General features: G+C 47.8%; 1 protein-coding gene across 1 annotated transcript in view; it reads left to right on the plus strand.

Annotated features, from left to right (window-relative positions):
• The window catches only part of BMP2K (BMP2 inducible kinase), a 1074721-nt gene that overhangs the window by 321983 nt on the left and 734229 nt on the right, over positions 1 to 18509 (plus strand). The window contains exon 5 of the mRNA XM_069626343.1: positions 12748 to 12869. Coding sequence (XP_069482444.1) covers positions 12748 to 12869 — 122 coding nt within the window. The remainder of the gene's footprint in view (positions 1 to 12747; positions 12870 to 18509) is intronic.

Raw genomic sequence — 18509 nt, forward strand, 5'->3', positions numbered from 1 at the left:
ATGATCTCTGAACAAAATCCCAGTGATTACCTTAAACTGATTACTCGCCCTTTTTAATGCATACTGTACTGCTTTCGCCCTGTGCATTTTACAACTTATAGCTCACCATCCCCCGCACTCCCCTCCCCCTCCCTCCTAGTACCCCTAACTTTGACTATGTATGTCCCATCCCTGTTCCCACCCTTCCCAACCTCCCACACCTAACTAGAATATGCACTCGCATTGGGGGGAAACTGCTACCGCCTTGAATGGAGACCCTGCCTATGCAACAATATTTTCTCTGCCGCTCATAAAAACACAAATATTTCTATCAACACGCCTTTATCACGTCTTTCCAGGTGAGCATTATAACTGTATTGCCATATCATGACGCCTCTGGCTTCTTTCTCGCAGGAAGTGGAATATAAGTCTCCACGAACTATGTGGCCTACTCTGGGAATGTGAAAAAATATTAAAGTGAACTGCAGGTGCAGATGGGCAGGGTAGAGCATAGCATAGGGTATGCAGCGTTCTCTGAGGAGCTTCTTATCCCAACAAATGTGCGCATTTATTACTGTACTGCCAACGTGTAATCCGGTAATATTCCAACCACCTTAGATCCTATTCTTGCTTCTCATGTATGGCCCTTAATATCAACTCTCTGTCCCTGTAGTTCATAAGGCAAGCTATTATGGGCCTGGGGTACCCTCCTGACTTTGGTCTTGCTGCCAGTGCTCTGTAAGTTCGCTCCACCACGAACAGCGGGGACCACCCAGGATCGCCCAGCAGTTCTTTCAATAGTTCTTCCACAGCAAGCTCAATTGCACTGCTCAGGGAATCTTTTGGCACACCTATGATGCAGATTTTATTCCATCTTGATCTCGCCTCCAAGTCCTTGCATCTGGCCTAGACTGTACCCATGTCCTTAGCTAGGGATGTCACTTTGCCCTCCACTGATGTTATTGCGTCTTCCGCAGTACTAATCCGCGTTTCTGCTTCGGTTATCCGCTGCATGGCTTTCTTCAGCTGCGTGCATATAGTCGTGACGTTGGCGTTTATACCGTCCACTTTATCATTTATGAAGGCAAAGCCCTGTTGCATTAAAGCCATAACCCCTTGGAGGTCAATGGGCGGTGAGGAAGATGTGCTGTCTGCAGGAGCCTGAGCGCCTGCACCGTTTTCAAACATCACCGTGGCCTTTGGGGTGGGCTTTGCAAACTTGTCCATGGAGCCACTTTTTTATGTTTCCTGCCCCCTTTGTTAATGTTTATGTTAAAGAATATTTGTACCGCACACTATCACCTCCGGAGTGGTCCCCTGGCGGGTCGGAAACAAAGAGAGGTAGGTTAGGCGTGTTAGTAGGACAAGGTTTGTAGAAGAGCAAGGGAGCTGTAAAGTACTGTTAGCAGCTTCAGTTCGGTTAACACAGTTTGCCGAGCATATTGGTGTGTTATTCGGTTTTGGAGTCTGTTGTTTGGGGGTTTCTGAGGTGGGTTGTTTTTGCCGTCTGGTGAAGTGCGTGCGGGTTGCTGCGGTTTTAAGAGGTGTGAACATAGAGTGTGTGAGGAGTCGCCCAAAACAACTTTATAGCCTTTCACCTCAGTTTTTGTTAAGAGGGCAGCTGGAGGAAAAAAATGCTTAAATTGGCATCTCCTAAGGTTTTAACTATATAATCAAGTCAAGGAATTCTTTGCCACCATGTCCTCCCCAGGACAGATCTAATAATAAATTGGCATGTACATTCACCCACAACCAGACCCAAAAAAGTATAGGGGCCAGCGCCCACTGATCCTCCCAAAATTCCAGGCCCAATTCTTTGTGAATAGAAATACACAGTGAAGAGGTAGGGAGTCCCAATGGTCTCCTGAGAAATTGGTTCTCCTTAACTTGTAGCTCATCAGCCTTCTGAAACCCCACAATGGGGCCCCATAAAGTGTAACTGCCTTTGATTGAGCTACATATATCTTGGATACCACATTAAGCGGTTGGCCCTCAAAGTAGGATATAAAACAAAAAATGCCCACTATTTGTTGGCTCATTTTAGCCGATTGTTTGGTTAAATGCGATTTCCCAGTGAGAGCTTCAGAGAATCTAATCCCCAGGTAATCGAAAATCTTCACCCTTTTGAAGACTTCTCCAGCACAGATCATTGGTCACGTTGCTGCAGGCAGTTTTCTACCCACACAAGCAATTACAGCTGGTTTTTGTGAGTTAATCTTTAACCCCAGATTACTCATAAAGGCTGCATATGTGTTAATCAGGGTCTGTAGTGCTCTCGGGGTCCTGGCTAACAATATGGTATAATCCGCATATGCTAGCACAGGAAATGCACTCCCCCCCCCCCCCCCCCCCACTACCAGAAAGTCAGCCAATATATTTAACAAATCCTCCGAGAGACCATTAATATAGAGGCAAAAACAAAATTAGGGCCAGGACACAGCCCTGCCTCACCCCATACCCGACCTTAAAGCATGCTGTGCAATGCCCCACCGGACCACTGCGTACACATACCTCATTATCACTGTGAATTTCCATCAAAACCCTAAATATGTTCCCTGGACAGCCCATGGACCTAAGCACTTCCCAAAGCTTTGACCTGTCTACCTTGTCAAACACCTTGCTCGGGTCCATAAACGCTAAATACACCACCTCTCCCCTACAAAAGGCCACAAGGAGATACAAATTGAGACTCGGCTCCATAGTTCCTACTCCTGGGCGGAAACCGAACTGGATGTTGGATAAAACCGACTGTTCCGTCAGCCAGGATTCAATATGTCCTAGTAGTACTCTCCCAAAGATCTTAAGAGGTGTCCAGTAATGATATTGCCATTTTCCAGGATGGAGGATATCTACTTGATGCCATACAGGCATTGAACACCACCACCAAGAGGTGCCCACAAGTCCAGGTGGTCCTGAAAGAGGTCAGATGGTATCACATCAGGGCATGGCGCAGGATTATGGGTTTGCTCCCTCCTTTCTTGTAGCTCTGTGGCCGGCCTCTCTTGGCCCCCTTCCTGCTTCCACCTGCAAGGCTAAAAACCTCGGGGTCATCTTTGACTCCACACTCTCCGTCTCTCCTCACATCTGACGTCTCCAAGAAGTCACACTACCAGCTGCACCTCCCCAGAGGTATTCTTCCGTTTCTCTCCTTCCCCCAGAAGCTCACTGTCTCTATAGCCCTGGTTCTCTCTAGGCTGGATTACTGCAACATCCTTTTTAAAAATCTGCCTGCCTCTACTCTCCGCCCTTTGCAACTCATCCAGAACAGGACTGCAAGACTTGTCCTTGGCCTCAAGCCCAGGGATCGTATCTCTCCAGGTCTGAAATCTCTGGACTGCCTCCCAGTGGCTGCGAGGATTAAGTTCAAAATCCTATGCATTGTCCACAAGGCCTTCTGGGGCACGGGGCCTCAAAACCTTCATCTCTCTCTTCCTAAATATCTTCCTTCGCAAGCACTTCGCTCTTCCGCCACCAACTCCCTCAGGGTCAGTCGCTTCTCCAAGCAACGAGTTGGTGGTAGATCTTTCTTCGGATGGGGCCTCCCTCGGAACAGCCTCCCTGCCTCCGTTAAACTTGAGGAGAATCATCTCCGGTTCTGGAAACACCTCAAAACCTTTCTCTTTGCTTCTGCTTTCTCTCCTCCTCTCTCCTGCAGACCTGACTGTAACCAGATCCACACTGGATTACCTGGACACCCTCTGATCTCGGACCCAGGTACCTCCCCCGCCAGTCTCTCACACCTGCACTGCCTGCTGGCAACCCCCGCACTTGGGGACTGTTTCTGTATTCCTACAGTGCTCCTACCAGCACATGACACCTGCTGTCTGCACCTCCTTGCACTTGCCACTTGCTGGCCGTTACTTTTACTTATTGTTATTAATCTAGTCCCATATACTGCACTGTCGCTTCCCCCCTTCCCATGAACTTGCGCGATCTGAATTACACCTGGCCTAGTAGGTTCGTTGTGTGTCCTCCCTCTGTTCCCCCTCCCTTGCCTCATCGCGCCTTGAAACACTTATGTATAGGCGCATTATAAATGCCTTATCATATCATAGATCATATCATGGCCTTTGTTACATCAACCAGCCCAAACTTAAGGCAGGAGGAAATTGTGTCTACATATCGTCTCGTATTCTCGCCCCTAAACAAATTTCCAAAGTGCTCCAACCAGGCTACTTCCTCCATATGAGTACCACTAGCCTTATTAATCATACAACCCCCACGTCCCCCCTTCACAAGCTCCCAGAAAGCTTTCTGGTCATTCCTTTTAGCTGCACCCAGAAAGCCCTCCCAGGATGCCCCTTCTATTGTCAGTTTCCTTTCCTTTAACTCTGCCTGATATTGTGCCCTAGCTTGGGCAATCTCTCTTCTACCCGAGGTCGAGGCCTTTAATATCTGCAGTAGTTCTCTTTTTGCGCTTCTGCAACCCTCATCAAACCAACCCTTGCGTGACACTGGGCCCTTAACTTTATTTGCTAACGTACATTTTTTCGATAGGGTTCCAACCAATTCTACAAATTGATCCACAATTTGCCCCGGCAATGAGCTGCCCTTCAATATGCCATATAGTAAATCTGCATTCATCGAGATAGTGTCTAAGTGCAAGTTCTTCTCCTTTATTTCCCCATTTAATTCTTCTAGAACCGGGAGCCACCTCCTTAATTGGACAAGGTACAGAGTCTGTATGGGCCCCCAAAACCAGCATCCCCTTTAAACAAAGACGAATGGGATGGTGGTCACTATTCACATCTGGGATCACTTCGAAAAACTTAGGGCCCGATCCCAAAGACTCACAGGAATGCAAAATAGTCAATTATTGAGGAGCCCGGATGGTTATTAAAAGTCCCAAGGCCTGGAATGTCTGGGGCCGAGCGACCATTAACAGTCCATAACCCCCATTCGGTCAACCAAGAAAACAGTTGGAGTCCCTTATTGCAGACCTTTGAGTCCCTCAATATTGGAGTAGGAATATTCAGAGACCAATCCTCTAATGGGTCTAGTAAGTCCTTGGCCATACCCATTCCCATTTTAAGATTAAAATCACCACCCCAAATATACAATTCATTACTTCTCCTCCCTGAAGACAACAGATCCTCAATAAAACTCTTAACCCTAGCTAATCGACCCAGCTCTCCTTTATGAGGACTATTATAAAAGTTAATAATACAAATCGATTCGCCCCTCGAGGAGGAGAGACAGACCACCTGAAGGAAGTCCATACAGGTTTCAACCACCTTGACCATACAATAGAGTGTGGTCTTAATCAAAATGGACAGGCCCCCATAGCATCTTTCCCTCAATTTTTTCTCAGCTAGGATTCCAAATGTAACAAACCCATCCAATTTCGGGGTCTCCATCGCCCATGTTTCCTGTAGAAGGATCACTTCATTTGCTTGAAGCAGCTCAGCAATGTCTTTCCTTTCTATCTTCCCCCCTTGACCCAGCTATATTCCAGGAAAGTAAATGGAACTCTAAGGGTGTACTGTCTGAGGGGTTACTAGCTAAGGAAGGAGCTAGGGAGGGAGCTACCTCCTGCACCCCAGCTCCTGCCGCCAGAGCAGCACCCAACTGTCAATCAAGGTCCTCACACGAGGTGAGAACCTGAAATCGATTAATCAACTCTGGAGCACCAATAGGTGCACTTTCTCTAGTGTGATTGGACCCTCTCTTCGTGGGGATTGAACTCCACCGTCCCTCCTTGGTACGTGTAAATAATGGATGCAAAGATGTTGGCCCCCAGCTTCTGCATCCCTTCTACCCTGCATTGTTCCCGTGGATACCTGGTCAGCCGCCCTCTCATAAAAATAATCCGGAGAGAGAAGTCTGCTAAAAAGCCACCATTTTGTCCGATAAGGTCACCACTACAGTCACCATCCACATTATTGGGCTTAGTGCCAACCCAACCAACTCTTCTAGCTATACGAATAATGGATGGGTCTACTTTTAGCCCCATCAGGTTTGTATTAATCCAGTGCGTCGTTTTGTTAATAAGGGAGATTGTTGACACAAAGATGCCCTTTCTGAGGCTGGGCAAACCTATAATAATCCCCACAAAAGGCACTGCTTCTGGGGGAAAGCTTAAGATGGTTTACTCCCTCACCCCCTGTGGGGGCACATTCCCCCGGGCTACTGGCCCAACCATTTGCTTGGACTCTCTTCCCCTCCCTGGGTTGCAATTACCCCCATTTCCTGACAGTATGCGGACAGATCCTTCTTCGAATTTTGCAGGCATTGCCCAACTTCTCCCTCCCTTAGCCAAATCAGAACTTGCAGGATGTCCTCCCTTCGTTGATCCACAGAGAGCACAAGCCACAACATCCCCCACTTTGTCCCTTCGAGCTTCAGCCAAATCTGACGCCTTCAATGTCAAAGCTCTTATGGAATCGTCCATTATTGGTAATGTGCTCAGAAGCCCTGCCTTTATTGCCTGTAAGGATTGCAGAACCAGCTAGAGAGGCTTCAGTTTTTCATCTAGCAGGGATTCCAGCCAGATCTTGTCATCCTCGCTCGCCAGGGAATAGTCCAAACTGGCAGAGCCCTTAGTCGTTGCACAGTCTGACTGTAAATCACCCAACATATTCACTTCCAAGTCTGGTACTGGGGCTACCCCTGGCCTCCCCTCGGGCAGCTTCTCACAGGCTGTTAAAACTGCCGAAAAGCCTTCCCCATTTACCTCTTCCCTGTTGGTTCTGCTACTCCCACCACTAATTGGGTTGAAGTGCCCCTCTAACATGGGAGCTACCGCTTTAGATGCTTGCTCAGCTGCGTTCATGTAGCTCACTATCTTATTGGCCATCGCATCCATATAAGAGTCCAGGGACCTCTGGGAGGTATTAGGTATAGATTTTGTGGGGGGTCTTCCCAATTAGGCATTTTTAAAAATTTTGGGTTTCTTAGCTCCCTTTGCCGCCCCCCCTTCTCCCCTCGTCCCTGGCTTTCCTTTTCCCCATAGTTAGCAAATTGTAAAAACACTTCAAACTGTGTTAATGGGCGTAGATGCAAACTAATAAAACAAATAGGGCTTGGGTATCAAAAATGCATGGTACACAAACATTGCGAAGCGCTAGAAAACCAATTAAAACCAGTTAAAAAAGATGTTTACCAAGGGAGAGGGAAACTCTTAGCCCCCTCGCAGCCCTATTAACAAAGGCGTTTGGGGTTGGGGGGATAAGAAAACTCGCAGCCCCACCCTAACTTATTTTAAACAGGCAGGATAAAATGATACAAAACTCGATCAATCACAACATATGGTATAAACGTAATACAGTTGGTTGCTCGTCCCTCCCCTCCCCCGGGTCTTAATGTTCCTCTTCCTGTCCCAGCTGAGAGCTATCGTCCCGCAAAGTTCTCCTGGCTAATTGGGGCTTGTACGTCAGGGCTGGATAATTCTGATCAAAGTCTAGGATCGGGCCCCAGACGTTCTGGAAGCGATGTAGGCGGCCTGCCCCGGCAGCCGTCACCTTCTCCGCAATTAAGATGTCCCAGATTTTAGTCCACCAAAAAGGCATTAGTGGTCCTTAGCCCCACCCTAACTTAAACAAAAGAAAAATGTAGAAATGCAGATATTTACAGGTGGACAAATATGGAAATAAAGAATTTAAAAAATAGTCTGCTTTATACTAAGAGTTTGGGTGTTAGATGATCTCTGGGCCCACTGCAGACCTGCTGCCGTTGCAAATGCAGTTAGACTAACTGCAATAGCCCCTCTCCCTGTCTCATTAAGTTTCCACAATGTTACGCTGCGCTGCTGCTTTCCGGCTTTGTTTTAGATGCACACTGATGAGTATTAGTGAATGGTACTACCGTACGCACTAAGCAGGGGGCACCCTTATGCTCAGAAGGGGAGCTGTAATCACAAATATAAGCACCTATAAAGTCACATATTGTAGACGAAGCGATCAGCGTGCATGCGGAAGGGCAAGCTTCCAACGCAGCAGCAGGGAGGCGGGGAACGCCCGACGGCTCAAGGAGCTGCCCAAGTCCGACTCTCCCCTCCCTCACCTCCACCCTCTCCCTCCACCTACGGCTCTCCCTTCGTGTGATTACGGCAATAGCTATAAGGCTTCAATGTCGAACAGCAAACGACTGCTGACAATGGTCAATGGAACAGTTGGAACGATTATAAAAGTATTTCAGTGTTGCAAATAGTTCTCACTGACAAATTAAGAGCACTGACAGGCAGTTATAGGGCTGGAGAGCTGGTCGCACGACGATACAGAGCTCGAAGGAGCTCAAAGGACTGTAAGGACTCAGCAGACTCTGCTCGCTCCGCGTCGGATTGTCCTTTTTAAGTTAGCATCTCCTCCTCCAGGCTCAAACAGATTTTACCCCCTTGGCTCCCAGGGGAACAGTGATCAGTGACAGTTGCAGAGTCCAACAAGGACTGTAAGGACTCCATTCTACTGGGGTTGAGTGATTGTCTTGAGCATCTTCGATTTTGTAGATGATTTGAGTGTCGTCTGCGTAGTTGTAGCATCTAATGTATGTTTTTGAAGATCCTGATTACTGGAGTTTGGTAGATGTTGAAGTGTAGTGGTTATAGTGAGGATCCTTGTGGTACTCCAGTCGTTAACTCGTGGTGTGGATTTGAAGGGTTTTACCCAGACAGTTTCTGTTGTATCGTCTAGGAATTATTTAATCCATAGTAATGCCATATCCGTTATACCAATATCTTCCAATCTTTTGATTCGGGTGTGAAGTTATGTTGTAGCATGGTCAAACCGCTGCACCTTGCCTCTTAATGCGCACTAACACACTGCTTCCAATTTCGCCCAGGCTGCGCATAAGAGGGGCTGGGGGAGACACTCCAACCTTCAGCACCCCTCCACCCCTGCACATACTTCCAGAACTTGCACCAAATACAGGGCTGGGCCGGTAGCACAGCGCAATTCAGGAAGTGCTGCCACGTTACTCTTTACTCTTCTCCCAGCAGACAACTCAATACACCTCTCAAATTCAGGTACACCGGCCAGTCCAGGAAGTGCGGGGACACTGTAATCTTATGTAAAGCTATGGACAGTGCGCACACCTCACGCTGTGTTTCACAGAACATGCAGACACAGATGTGTAGAGTGGTCGGTCCGTTGATTCCTTCCAGCCAGTAATCAATTACCTTGCATCTCCCGTGCCTCCACTGTCCCGGTTACCCAAGGCACTGCCCACAGTGTTACGGGCGTCCCATTGACTATCAATGTCTCCACAGTGTAAGCACTGCGCGTTGCCCTGCCAATCTCCACAGCGTGCTGTGCCAGAGTTGGCGCTCTTGGGTCCATCGGGGCAGTTACCAGCCCTCATCCATCTTAGGGAGAGGGGGCCTGCCCATGGGCCGCCCACTGCACCACAAGTCCACCTGGTTGTCATCCACCTTCGCCTCTCCCCCTCGTGCCCGGTGTACGCCTGGAGGTGGCAGGATATTTGCTGCGTTGGGATACAGTGCAGGAAATGGCTCAGTGCGGTACACTGTCGGCACCTCCTCCAGGTTCTTCAGGCATGCGGCCTGCGCCTCAGGTCCCCCTCCAATGTTTTCTTCACCCCGCTGCGGGCCGACGAGGCCTCCGGAAGCTTGCAAGCCCCATCCCTTGCTGGCAGACTGGTCCTGTGGTTGCCGTTCGTTGCTACAGAAGGCGGTATTTATTCCAGGCGAAATAGCTTGCACCGAGTGTGCTCACCCCTTCCAGCAAGCTTCTCCCTCAATATGCATGCAGAGACTTGACATTAAAAGAGAGATAATGTGCAAGCTTTCTCCTTTGCGGGGAGCTTCAAGTGCGAGCAGCCATCTTGGAAAACGTGCAACAGCGTCCCCCATCTTGCTTCCATTTAAGATGAGGCAGTCATAACTGGGAAACCTTGTGTATTGCTGAGCAGCAGTTGATGAGGTTATGTTTGATGAAGGGAGACGCTTAAACTGGCAGTGTGATTAAGGATGTTGTCTGCATTTAGACGACTCCATTCCTTCATGCCAAACATTTGGTCTCAGGATAGAGGTGCTAGTTCAAAAAACAAAACTGGATGAGTTCACAAGCATGAAACAATGCTAAGTGGCAAAGCCCTTACCACTTGTGTCTGGCTGAGTGTGTGCAGTAAGAGGGGCTCTTATGCATCTTGACTCACCCCTTTGCTTGCAAGCGTGTTGGTGTGTGGCGTATTGAGGTTGTCTGAGTGCAGCATGCAGCCATGTGAAGTGCAGTATCATATTGGTCAATTCTTTCCAGTCACCTATGTGTGGGAGAGGTTTGTTTCAGGGGCAGGATTGGAGTACCCAGCCAGTTCTGCTTCGGGAATCTGCATCTTAGACCTCCGATGATATGTCACATCCGGTCTTCACGTGCTTAAAACCTGGTGGGCTGCTGTGGTTTGTGGACATACTGCCAAATCTACCATTACTGATGCTTGGATCTATTCTGCATTAGTTCTCAACCTGGTACCATAATAGGTGTCTGACGCAAGATGCGCTGACAGCAAGAGTGGACATTTCCAATGGCAAAATTGTGAAGCTCTGTGGTGTAATTGAGGTGGAGGAACAGAGAATTGGGCTGCCACATAGTACACTTGGTATGGAACAAGAGATTGCAAAACTGGAAGTTATCTTGCTGTAGTCAAGACCAAGAACACAGACCTGGAAAATAGTTAATAGAAATAATCAGAGTCTGTGGTATTTCAGAGTCCATTTGGCCTCATGGAAATCGTCTTTGAGAAACCTTTACGTGACGTGCTTAGACTCTGTCCATTTATGAGAAACGAATGCTACAAAAACAGAATCGAGAGGGCGAATATTTGGAAATATGGGGACCATTCAATGAACTGTATAATTGTGGCTCAACTATTAGCATAATAGTTGGAAGAGTTGGGTGAATGTGTGGGTTCGAAAGACCTGAACAAATAGAGAGATAAATGTGAATTGAGTTGTTTTGTCTATTTATGTTGTGTATGTCCTGTCCAGTTTTAGTGTTTTCTGGGTGTATATACCAATGGGTTACTAATAGTTGATGATTCTGTTATATGCCTTCATGGTAAAGAGTTAAAAGTTGTCTCTGTGGAGGGAAAATAGTTGATTGGTTTAAGATTTAACCTACAAATGTTAGTCGATGACTGTTTATAAAGTTGAAATGATCAATAAAGAGTTTAAATAGTTTTTAAAAAAACGCATGTTATCTTAACATTTTCAGTTGGTGAAGACTCATTATTCACTGGAGCCATGTTTTCATCCCAGAGTTATCCGCCTAGGCCCCTAGTTGGCAGATATGCAATTCTAGATCTCAGGGCTTGATCCATCCCCGCGAGATATGAGTAAGCTCTTAAGGGTATTGTACAAAAAGACTATCTAAATGGTCACATGAACAAAAAGTTCTAAAAATGCTACCCCCAAAAGTTCAAACACCAAAAGTTTGAACGTTTGGTGGTAGCATTGCAGGTAAGTTAAAACAAAAAAAAAAAGACGACTGCGGGGTTGTCTCCCGCAACACCCCGCTCACCATACTGTGTGGTATAGTGAGCGGGGTGTTGCCAAGGACCCCCCCGCAGCACACCCATGGGAAAAAAAACACCCTGCTTACTATAGTTTACGGTACACCGGTACACTTTACAGTATAGTGAGCGGGGATTGCGAGGGAAACCCCTGCAGCCCCTGTAAAAGAAAAAAAGAAAAGGACCCTGCAGCGCTGGTTCCCGATCACAAAAGTGAAAGGGAACCGGCGCCGTAGGGACACAGCGTGAAGGAAAAGGTTAGTGGGGTTTGTTTATGATAGGGGTGTGTGTGGGGGGGGTGTCATGGGTATGTTGTGGGTGTGGGTATGTACGTGTTTCCGCATGAGAAAGGTGCAAAATTTTGGTACTTCGCACCTTTCTCATGCAAACTTTCCGGCCGCGGCAAAATCAGCCACGGTCGGATCACGTAGATCCCTCTGAAATCGTACAGAATTCCAATTCTTCCTGACTATGGTCATTTTGTGCAGTCTGCTATAAAAGATTTCCTGAGGAAGAGCCTCTATGAAAGGGAGTTAGCTACGCTATGCTTTTCCCAGTGAAGTTTATTATCTACCTTGGCAAGTCCCGTTTTATCACATCTGTATCGTGCAATTGGATCGCAACAGTGCCCTGATGCATTAGTAGTTGGGCGCTTTACAAATGAAAAAATAAATACATAACGATCTGATAGTTGGCAATGGATGGAGCCTATGAAAAAGTGTTACTTCATTTCAGTAATATTTCTAGATTGGCCCATATGCAGTTTAGATTATCTTGTAGCAAATGGTAGTTTCTCCTCATTTTGACCTGAATGGCTCTTCTAAATATTTTGCACCAATTTTGTATTTTATTTGTACCTTCTTTTGCAGATTTTATTATGCCTCTATAAGGTGCTTGATTTCGATATAGATCATGGGCAAATTCATAGATCTTCAAAATCTAAAGTATCGGCTCTAATTGTGTTGGATATTTCTAAATATTATACATTTATACTCTTTCAGTGATTACCTAGACATGAACTTCTAAATGCAGGACCTCAGTTTATGAATGTATAAATCTCATGTGTTGATAAATTGGGAATACCGGTAGTCACATTTGAGTGTATCCTTTACTTTGTGTAATATTTATTATTGGGATTAAGATTGTCACAGCATACTTTTCTGAGCTGATAACGTGAAACTAACGTGCAGTGTTTTGTTAATGGCCTTCTTTGTGGTGGAAGCAAAATGATCCCTGTAATGGTCACTGTCATTTCAAGTTGCTTTCTCCCAATGTTTGCAAATGCATTCTCTTTTTCTTTCTTAGGTGGAGAATATTTTGTTAAGTGATAGTGGAAACTATGTTCTTTGTGATTTTGGCAGTGCCACAAACAAATTTCTTAACCCTCAGAAAGATGGGATCACCACTGTGGAGGAAGAAATTAAAAAGTAAGTCATTTGCGGAAATAAGCACAATTTCTTAATTGATATTCAGATCTCGGCCTTCCTGTAAACGCGCGTGAGGTACATTAATGATGTGGTATGTACTATGATGGAACTTTGCAATTAAAGAGACTCTAGGATTTCAGTAATACGGGCCGCCCCTAGAAAACCAAACATTCATAAACAAAACCGTAGACACATTTATGAGGTGGGTATGTTTTTGAAAGATATATTTATTTTAAAAAAATGCAACATGTATACACTTACTATTCTACACTGTCTCTGGAGCTATAATTTCATCATAACATGTTAGTCTGTTAATAAAAACACGTTTTATGTCAATATTTGCAAATAAACTTTTTCTATTGTCACCTTTAAAAATAAACCGTTATACATGCTAACGTTTACCAATGGATCCCAATTGTACATACATTTTATACTCTCATTAGTTGAACCTTGTTTACCAAATTAATTCAAGTCCATAAATGTGTACAAACTCGCCCAACATGTTTAATTCATCCTACACAAATTCACAGGAACTTCAGGGTAAAGCTGAGAGCAGAACTCTTTAACTCTAGTATTGTGTAAGTATGTAATCTAGGTTTATTAAGGGTATATACAATATCAATTTTAATCCTTAATGGCTCCAATCCGCTCATTATTTATTTATGGATTTGTATTGCGCCGAAAGCCCGCAGGCACCGGGGCGCAAACATAAAACATCATAAAACATTGCGGATGAGACCATACCTAGTTGTGTGAACTACTAAACTCATAGTCCTTATTTAAAAAAATGTTTTCAGCTTTCTTCTGAAGATTGTGTAGTTAGACACATGTTTAAGCATTAGTGGCAGTTTGTTCAATTTTTGTGCAGATAGCACTGGGAGGGCTCTCCCCAGCCCATTTGTTCGTTTGTGGGGCAAGACTGAGATCTGGCCTAGTGCCACTGAACTGAGGGGGCGTCTCTGGACGTATGAGGTGATCCTTTCCTTCATATATTTTGGTGCTTACACCTGGAGACACCTGTGGCCTAATGTCATGGATTCGAAATGTATCCTGTCCTTGATAGTCAACCCATGTAGCGCCTTTCCGTCAGCTGTGATGTGGTCACTCTTTCTTTCTTATTATTCTTACTGCATTGTTTTCAATAATCTGACATTTCCCTATACACTGTTTACTGGCGCCTAAGAGCAACACATTGCCGTAAACAAGGCAGGAGAGGATGGTAGCCCTTGAAATGTTTGCAGCGTTCGCTTTGCTAAAATAAGGTCGAATGGCCCTGAGCAGGCGCAGATGATAAAGACAATTCTTGTTAAGGTACTCGACCTGAGTGCCGGTGCCCAAGGAAGCCTCCATGACGAGTCCTAGGGTTTTCATTTTGTCAGCGACATGGATGGATGTCTCTTTGATGGTAAAGGATTTATATTCAGATCCCAGTTTGGCTTGTGCCTGCTGGGATCCGAAAATCATCTGTTTTATTGCCATTAAGGCACATCCAATTTGACTCCATCCATGCCTCCATGCTTTTATATAGTGTTTCCACTCTTAAGCTGTCCCCTGAATAGTTGTGCTTAGTTCCACCACCAACTGGGTGTTGTCTGCGTAGTTTGTAAAAAATGCTCCTATGTTGTCAAGCACTACACAGAGATACCTGATATAAGGTTAAACAACAAGGGCGACAAACTAGCACCCTGCGGAACACCACAAGTTATGGGGCCTCTTTGGAGAATGTATCTCCCAGGTATATTTTGAATTTTCTGTCGCTAAGAAAGAGACTTACCATCTAGTGGCCCCTCTAGAGCAATTTGCTACTTTCACTAATGCCCATTGGAGTTGTTTATGATCCAATAGGTGAAAGGCTGCACCTAAGGTCCAGGAGTATGAGAAGTCCTGTTTTACCCTTGTGCAAGATGTTCAGCATCTACGTCTGCAAGTCTAACATTGCGGTTTCCATACTATGGGCCTCATCACGACCTTGGCGGTAACCCTTAAATCCGGCGGTAGCGCTATTACCGCCGGATTTAAGGGTCCGCCGAATCAGGGCCTCAGCGGATTTCAACCCAGCTCTGAGCTAGTGTGAAATCCGTTGAGAATCCGCCGGCGGTATGAGCGCGAAATTACCCCATTGAGCCCAATGGGGAATGGGGCATTCCCGAATGGGCACTTCCAAGTCCGCCCAACTCGTGATCCCGCGCTATTAGCGCCGGGGGCTATGGCGGTCGCGCTAATAGTCCCTGCGCTAATACCGCCGGCGTTACCGCCGAGGTCGTGATGAGGCCCTATGTGCTGTCTGGAAACCTGACTGCTGGCTATGCAGTATGTTCGATTCTACATATTCTTGCAGTTGTTCAGTAGCTAACTTGTCCATCACCTTAAGTAAAACATTACAATTGGTGATGGTCTGCATGTTTACGGGGTCCTTTTGGTGTAAGCCTGGTTTCTAAAGCAGGGGCTTGACGGTGATTGTTGTGATGTTATTAGGTATGGTACTGTCTCTAAAAGATGCATTTGCTATCTTGGTCAGTATGGGTGCAAAGATCTTTGTTTTCAAGTATGATTTTAGGGCGAATCACATTTTCTTCACATGATGTGGGTTTCATGGAGGAAAGTACTTTTATCATATCCTCAGGAGGAAGGGCGTGGAAACTGAATTTCCTTGCAGTGGCTGAGTGGGATCCGGGCGCCACTGGTTTAACTGGGCGTCCTATGTTTTTTGAGCGGCTCTTATTTTCTCCCTTGCTTTTGTGATTTTGTCGGCAAAAGCCTCTTGAACCTTGTCACCATCCTCCTGGTAGGATTTGAGGATGTCAAAGAGCTTGCCCGTCGGCGGGTCGCTTATCCCACCATGCAAGCGACACCGGAGGAGTGGGCTTCCTTCGGGAAGCAGATGTTAGCGATTCTTGAATTGCAGGGCACCGGTCCGTCCCCGCCTCCGAGTGCGGTCGGTCGGCACCGGTAGAGAGACACCGCTCGTACGCCTTCGGTCTCGGGTGGCCGGCACGACTCGCAGGAAAGGTCCTGCTCGGACAAGGGTAGCCGTTCTCGCCATGCCCGCTCCAGGTCCTCGATGCGCTTGAGACCGTGTGAACCTGTGAGGCCTTCACGGAAGATGTCGACACCGGTGGTGCGGAGGTCGTCGACAGACTCTTTCGAGGACACGCTCGGGGCCCTGGCCTCGAGGACTGTCGGCACCGTCGATGCTGTCGACGCTGCGCTCGGCGTCGCCGCGCTCGGCGTCAACTCCGATTCACTTGACGCCTTTCGAGGCTGTGTCAACGGGGGTACCCCGTGGTTCGGCGGAACCCCCTAGAAAGGCTCTGGCCAAGGTCAAGCATGGCTTTGGTTCACGCGCTGTGCCTTCTTACCGCCATCTGGAGTTTATTGCAGAGGTGGATGAGGGCTCTGATGATGGCATGGTGCCTGACGCGGTGCCAGATGAGATTCTCTCGGGCCATAGCCAATTTGAGGACCTGAGGCAGTCCCTGCTTGATGCTAGTGGGCTGGACACCTCTACGGAGGTGGAGTTTTGTAGGCCTGAGCCTGGCACTCATGCTGACTCCTCGTACCGGCGCCTTATGTCAAGGGTCATCGAGTACTTGGGATGGTCTGCTCCCCCGGGAGAGTTTGTTCAGGATGACCTTACGGTTATCCTCGACCTTGGTCCACCAACTGACCCGGTACTGCCGTTTCATATGGCTCTACAGAGGAGGGTGGCGGTGGCTTGGACTGCTCCGGAGAGTCTCCCGGCAGTGGGCAAGTCTTTGCCGCAAAAATACCACCCAGCCAGTAGCAACCCCTACTACTTGTCCAAGCACCCTACTCCAGAGAGTTTGGTGGTGCAGGCGGCTACGGCCCCGGCAAAGCAGGCGTCGTACCCTACCATCCCTCCTGATAGGGACGACAAGCGTTTTGATGGCTGGGCGAAGAAAGTGTTTTCTGCAGGGGGTATATCACTTCAGGCGGCCAACTCCATATGTGCCTTGTCACGTTTCACGCACTCTGTGGAACTGGTTTCCTTGGCGGCTGAACATATTCCCGAAGGGGACGAACTGGATGGTTTCCTTGCCATGGTTCAGGATGGCAAGGATGCCATGTGTGAGGCCGTTCAGTCGGGTTTGGATATGGCAGATTGCGTCAGCCGGTCCATGGCGGCGAGCACCGTGATACGCAGGTTTGTGTGGTTGCGGAAGTCGGGGTTTGCTCCTGATGTGCAGGCCCGGCTCCTCAACATGCCCTTTGATGGGGAACATCTTTTTGGCAGCAAGGCTGACGAGAGCCTTGAGAGGTTGCAGACCTCAAAGGCTGCAGCGAAGTCGTTGGGTGCTGCAGTTCGACATTCTTCGTCTTTTCGTCCTAGGGGACAGCAATGGTGGGGAGGTTCCTTTCGTTATTACTCATCCTTTGGTAAAGCGAGAGGAGCTGCCCGTCAAAGGGGCCACCGTAGGAGTGCCAGAGGTGGAAAACAAGGTACTTGAGGTGCCAAGGCCGCTCTGGCTGTTGCCTCTTTGCCATCAGGCAACGCCGCAGCCGCTTCAGCTCAGTCATGAGGCCATGTCCCATGGTTCGCCGGTTGGGGGGAAGGCTGGCGCAGCATCTTGCAGAGTGGCGCACCATTACTTCAGATGTGTGGGTTCTGGAGATCATAACCCACGGCTACTGTCTTCCTTTCAGGCAGAGGCCTCAAGACCATCCACCGGGGAATCTCTCTTTGAAGAGTCCGGATCCGCTCCTTGCGCAGGAAATTCAATCCCTGCTGGAGAAAGGCGCCATAGAACTGGTGCCTGTAGCGGAGAGGAACAAGGGATGGTATTCCCGTTATTTTTTGATTTCCAAGAAAGACGGGGGATTGAGACCCATCATGGACTTGCACAAACTCCTCAGGAAGGACACGTTCAAGATGGTTACTTTCTCTCAAGTCCTCCAAGCCCTTCAACTTCAGGAGTGGTTGGTGTCTCTCGACCTCAAGGATGCTTTTTTTCATGTGCCGATCCATCCAAAGCACAAGAAGTACCTGAGGTCCGCGGTTGGCGACTCGCACTTTCAGTTTCGGTCCTACCGTTCGGATTGACCTCGGCCCCGAGGGTCTTCACCAAGCTCATGGTAGTGGTGGAAGCGCACCTCAGGAAAGGGGGGATTCACGTCTACCCCTACCTGGACGATTGGTTGATCAGGGCGCGCTCGCCCAAGCAAGTCCTGGATCATCTGTCGGTCACCTGCCACTCCCTCCACAAGCTGGGCTTCTCCCTCAACTTAAAGAAGTCACATTTGACACCAACACAGCGGCTCCAGTACATCGGAGCAGTGCTCGACACATCCCTGGGGCAGTGTTTTCCTCCCCAGGTGAGGGCTCATCACATTCAGCAGATGGTGCACAAGTTTCAACTTGCCCAGAATCTCCCAGCGTCTGAGTTCTTGAGACTGCTCGGCCTCATGGCATCCTGCATTCTTCTGGTGCCAGAGGCTCATCTGCGGATGAGATCTTTGCAGTGTGCTCTCAAGCTCCAGTGGTCTTAGTCCTCCGGCAGGCTGTCGGGCCCTGTTCAGGTGCCGCCCTCGGTCGCCCAGGACCTTCTGTGGTGGGCTGACGAAGGCAATCTGATGAGGGGGGGGCTTCATTTTGGCTGCCCTGGCTGGAGGTGATGATCG

Source organism: Ambystoma mexicanum, chromosome 6p, assembly GCF_040938575.1.
Source record: "Ambystoma mexicanum isolate Mex_15411 chromosome 6p, UKY_AmexF1_1, whole genome shotgun sequence".
Lineage (NCBI taxonomy): Eukaryota > Metazoa > Chordata > Amphibia > Caudata > Ambystomatidae > Ambystoma > Ambystoma mexicanum.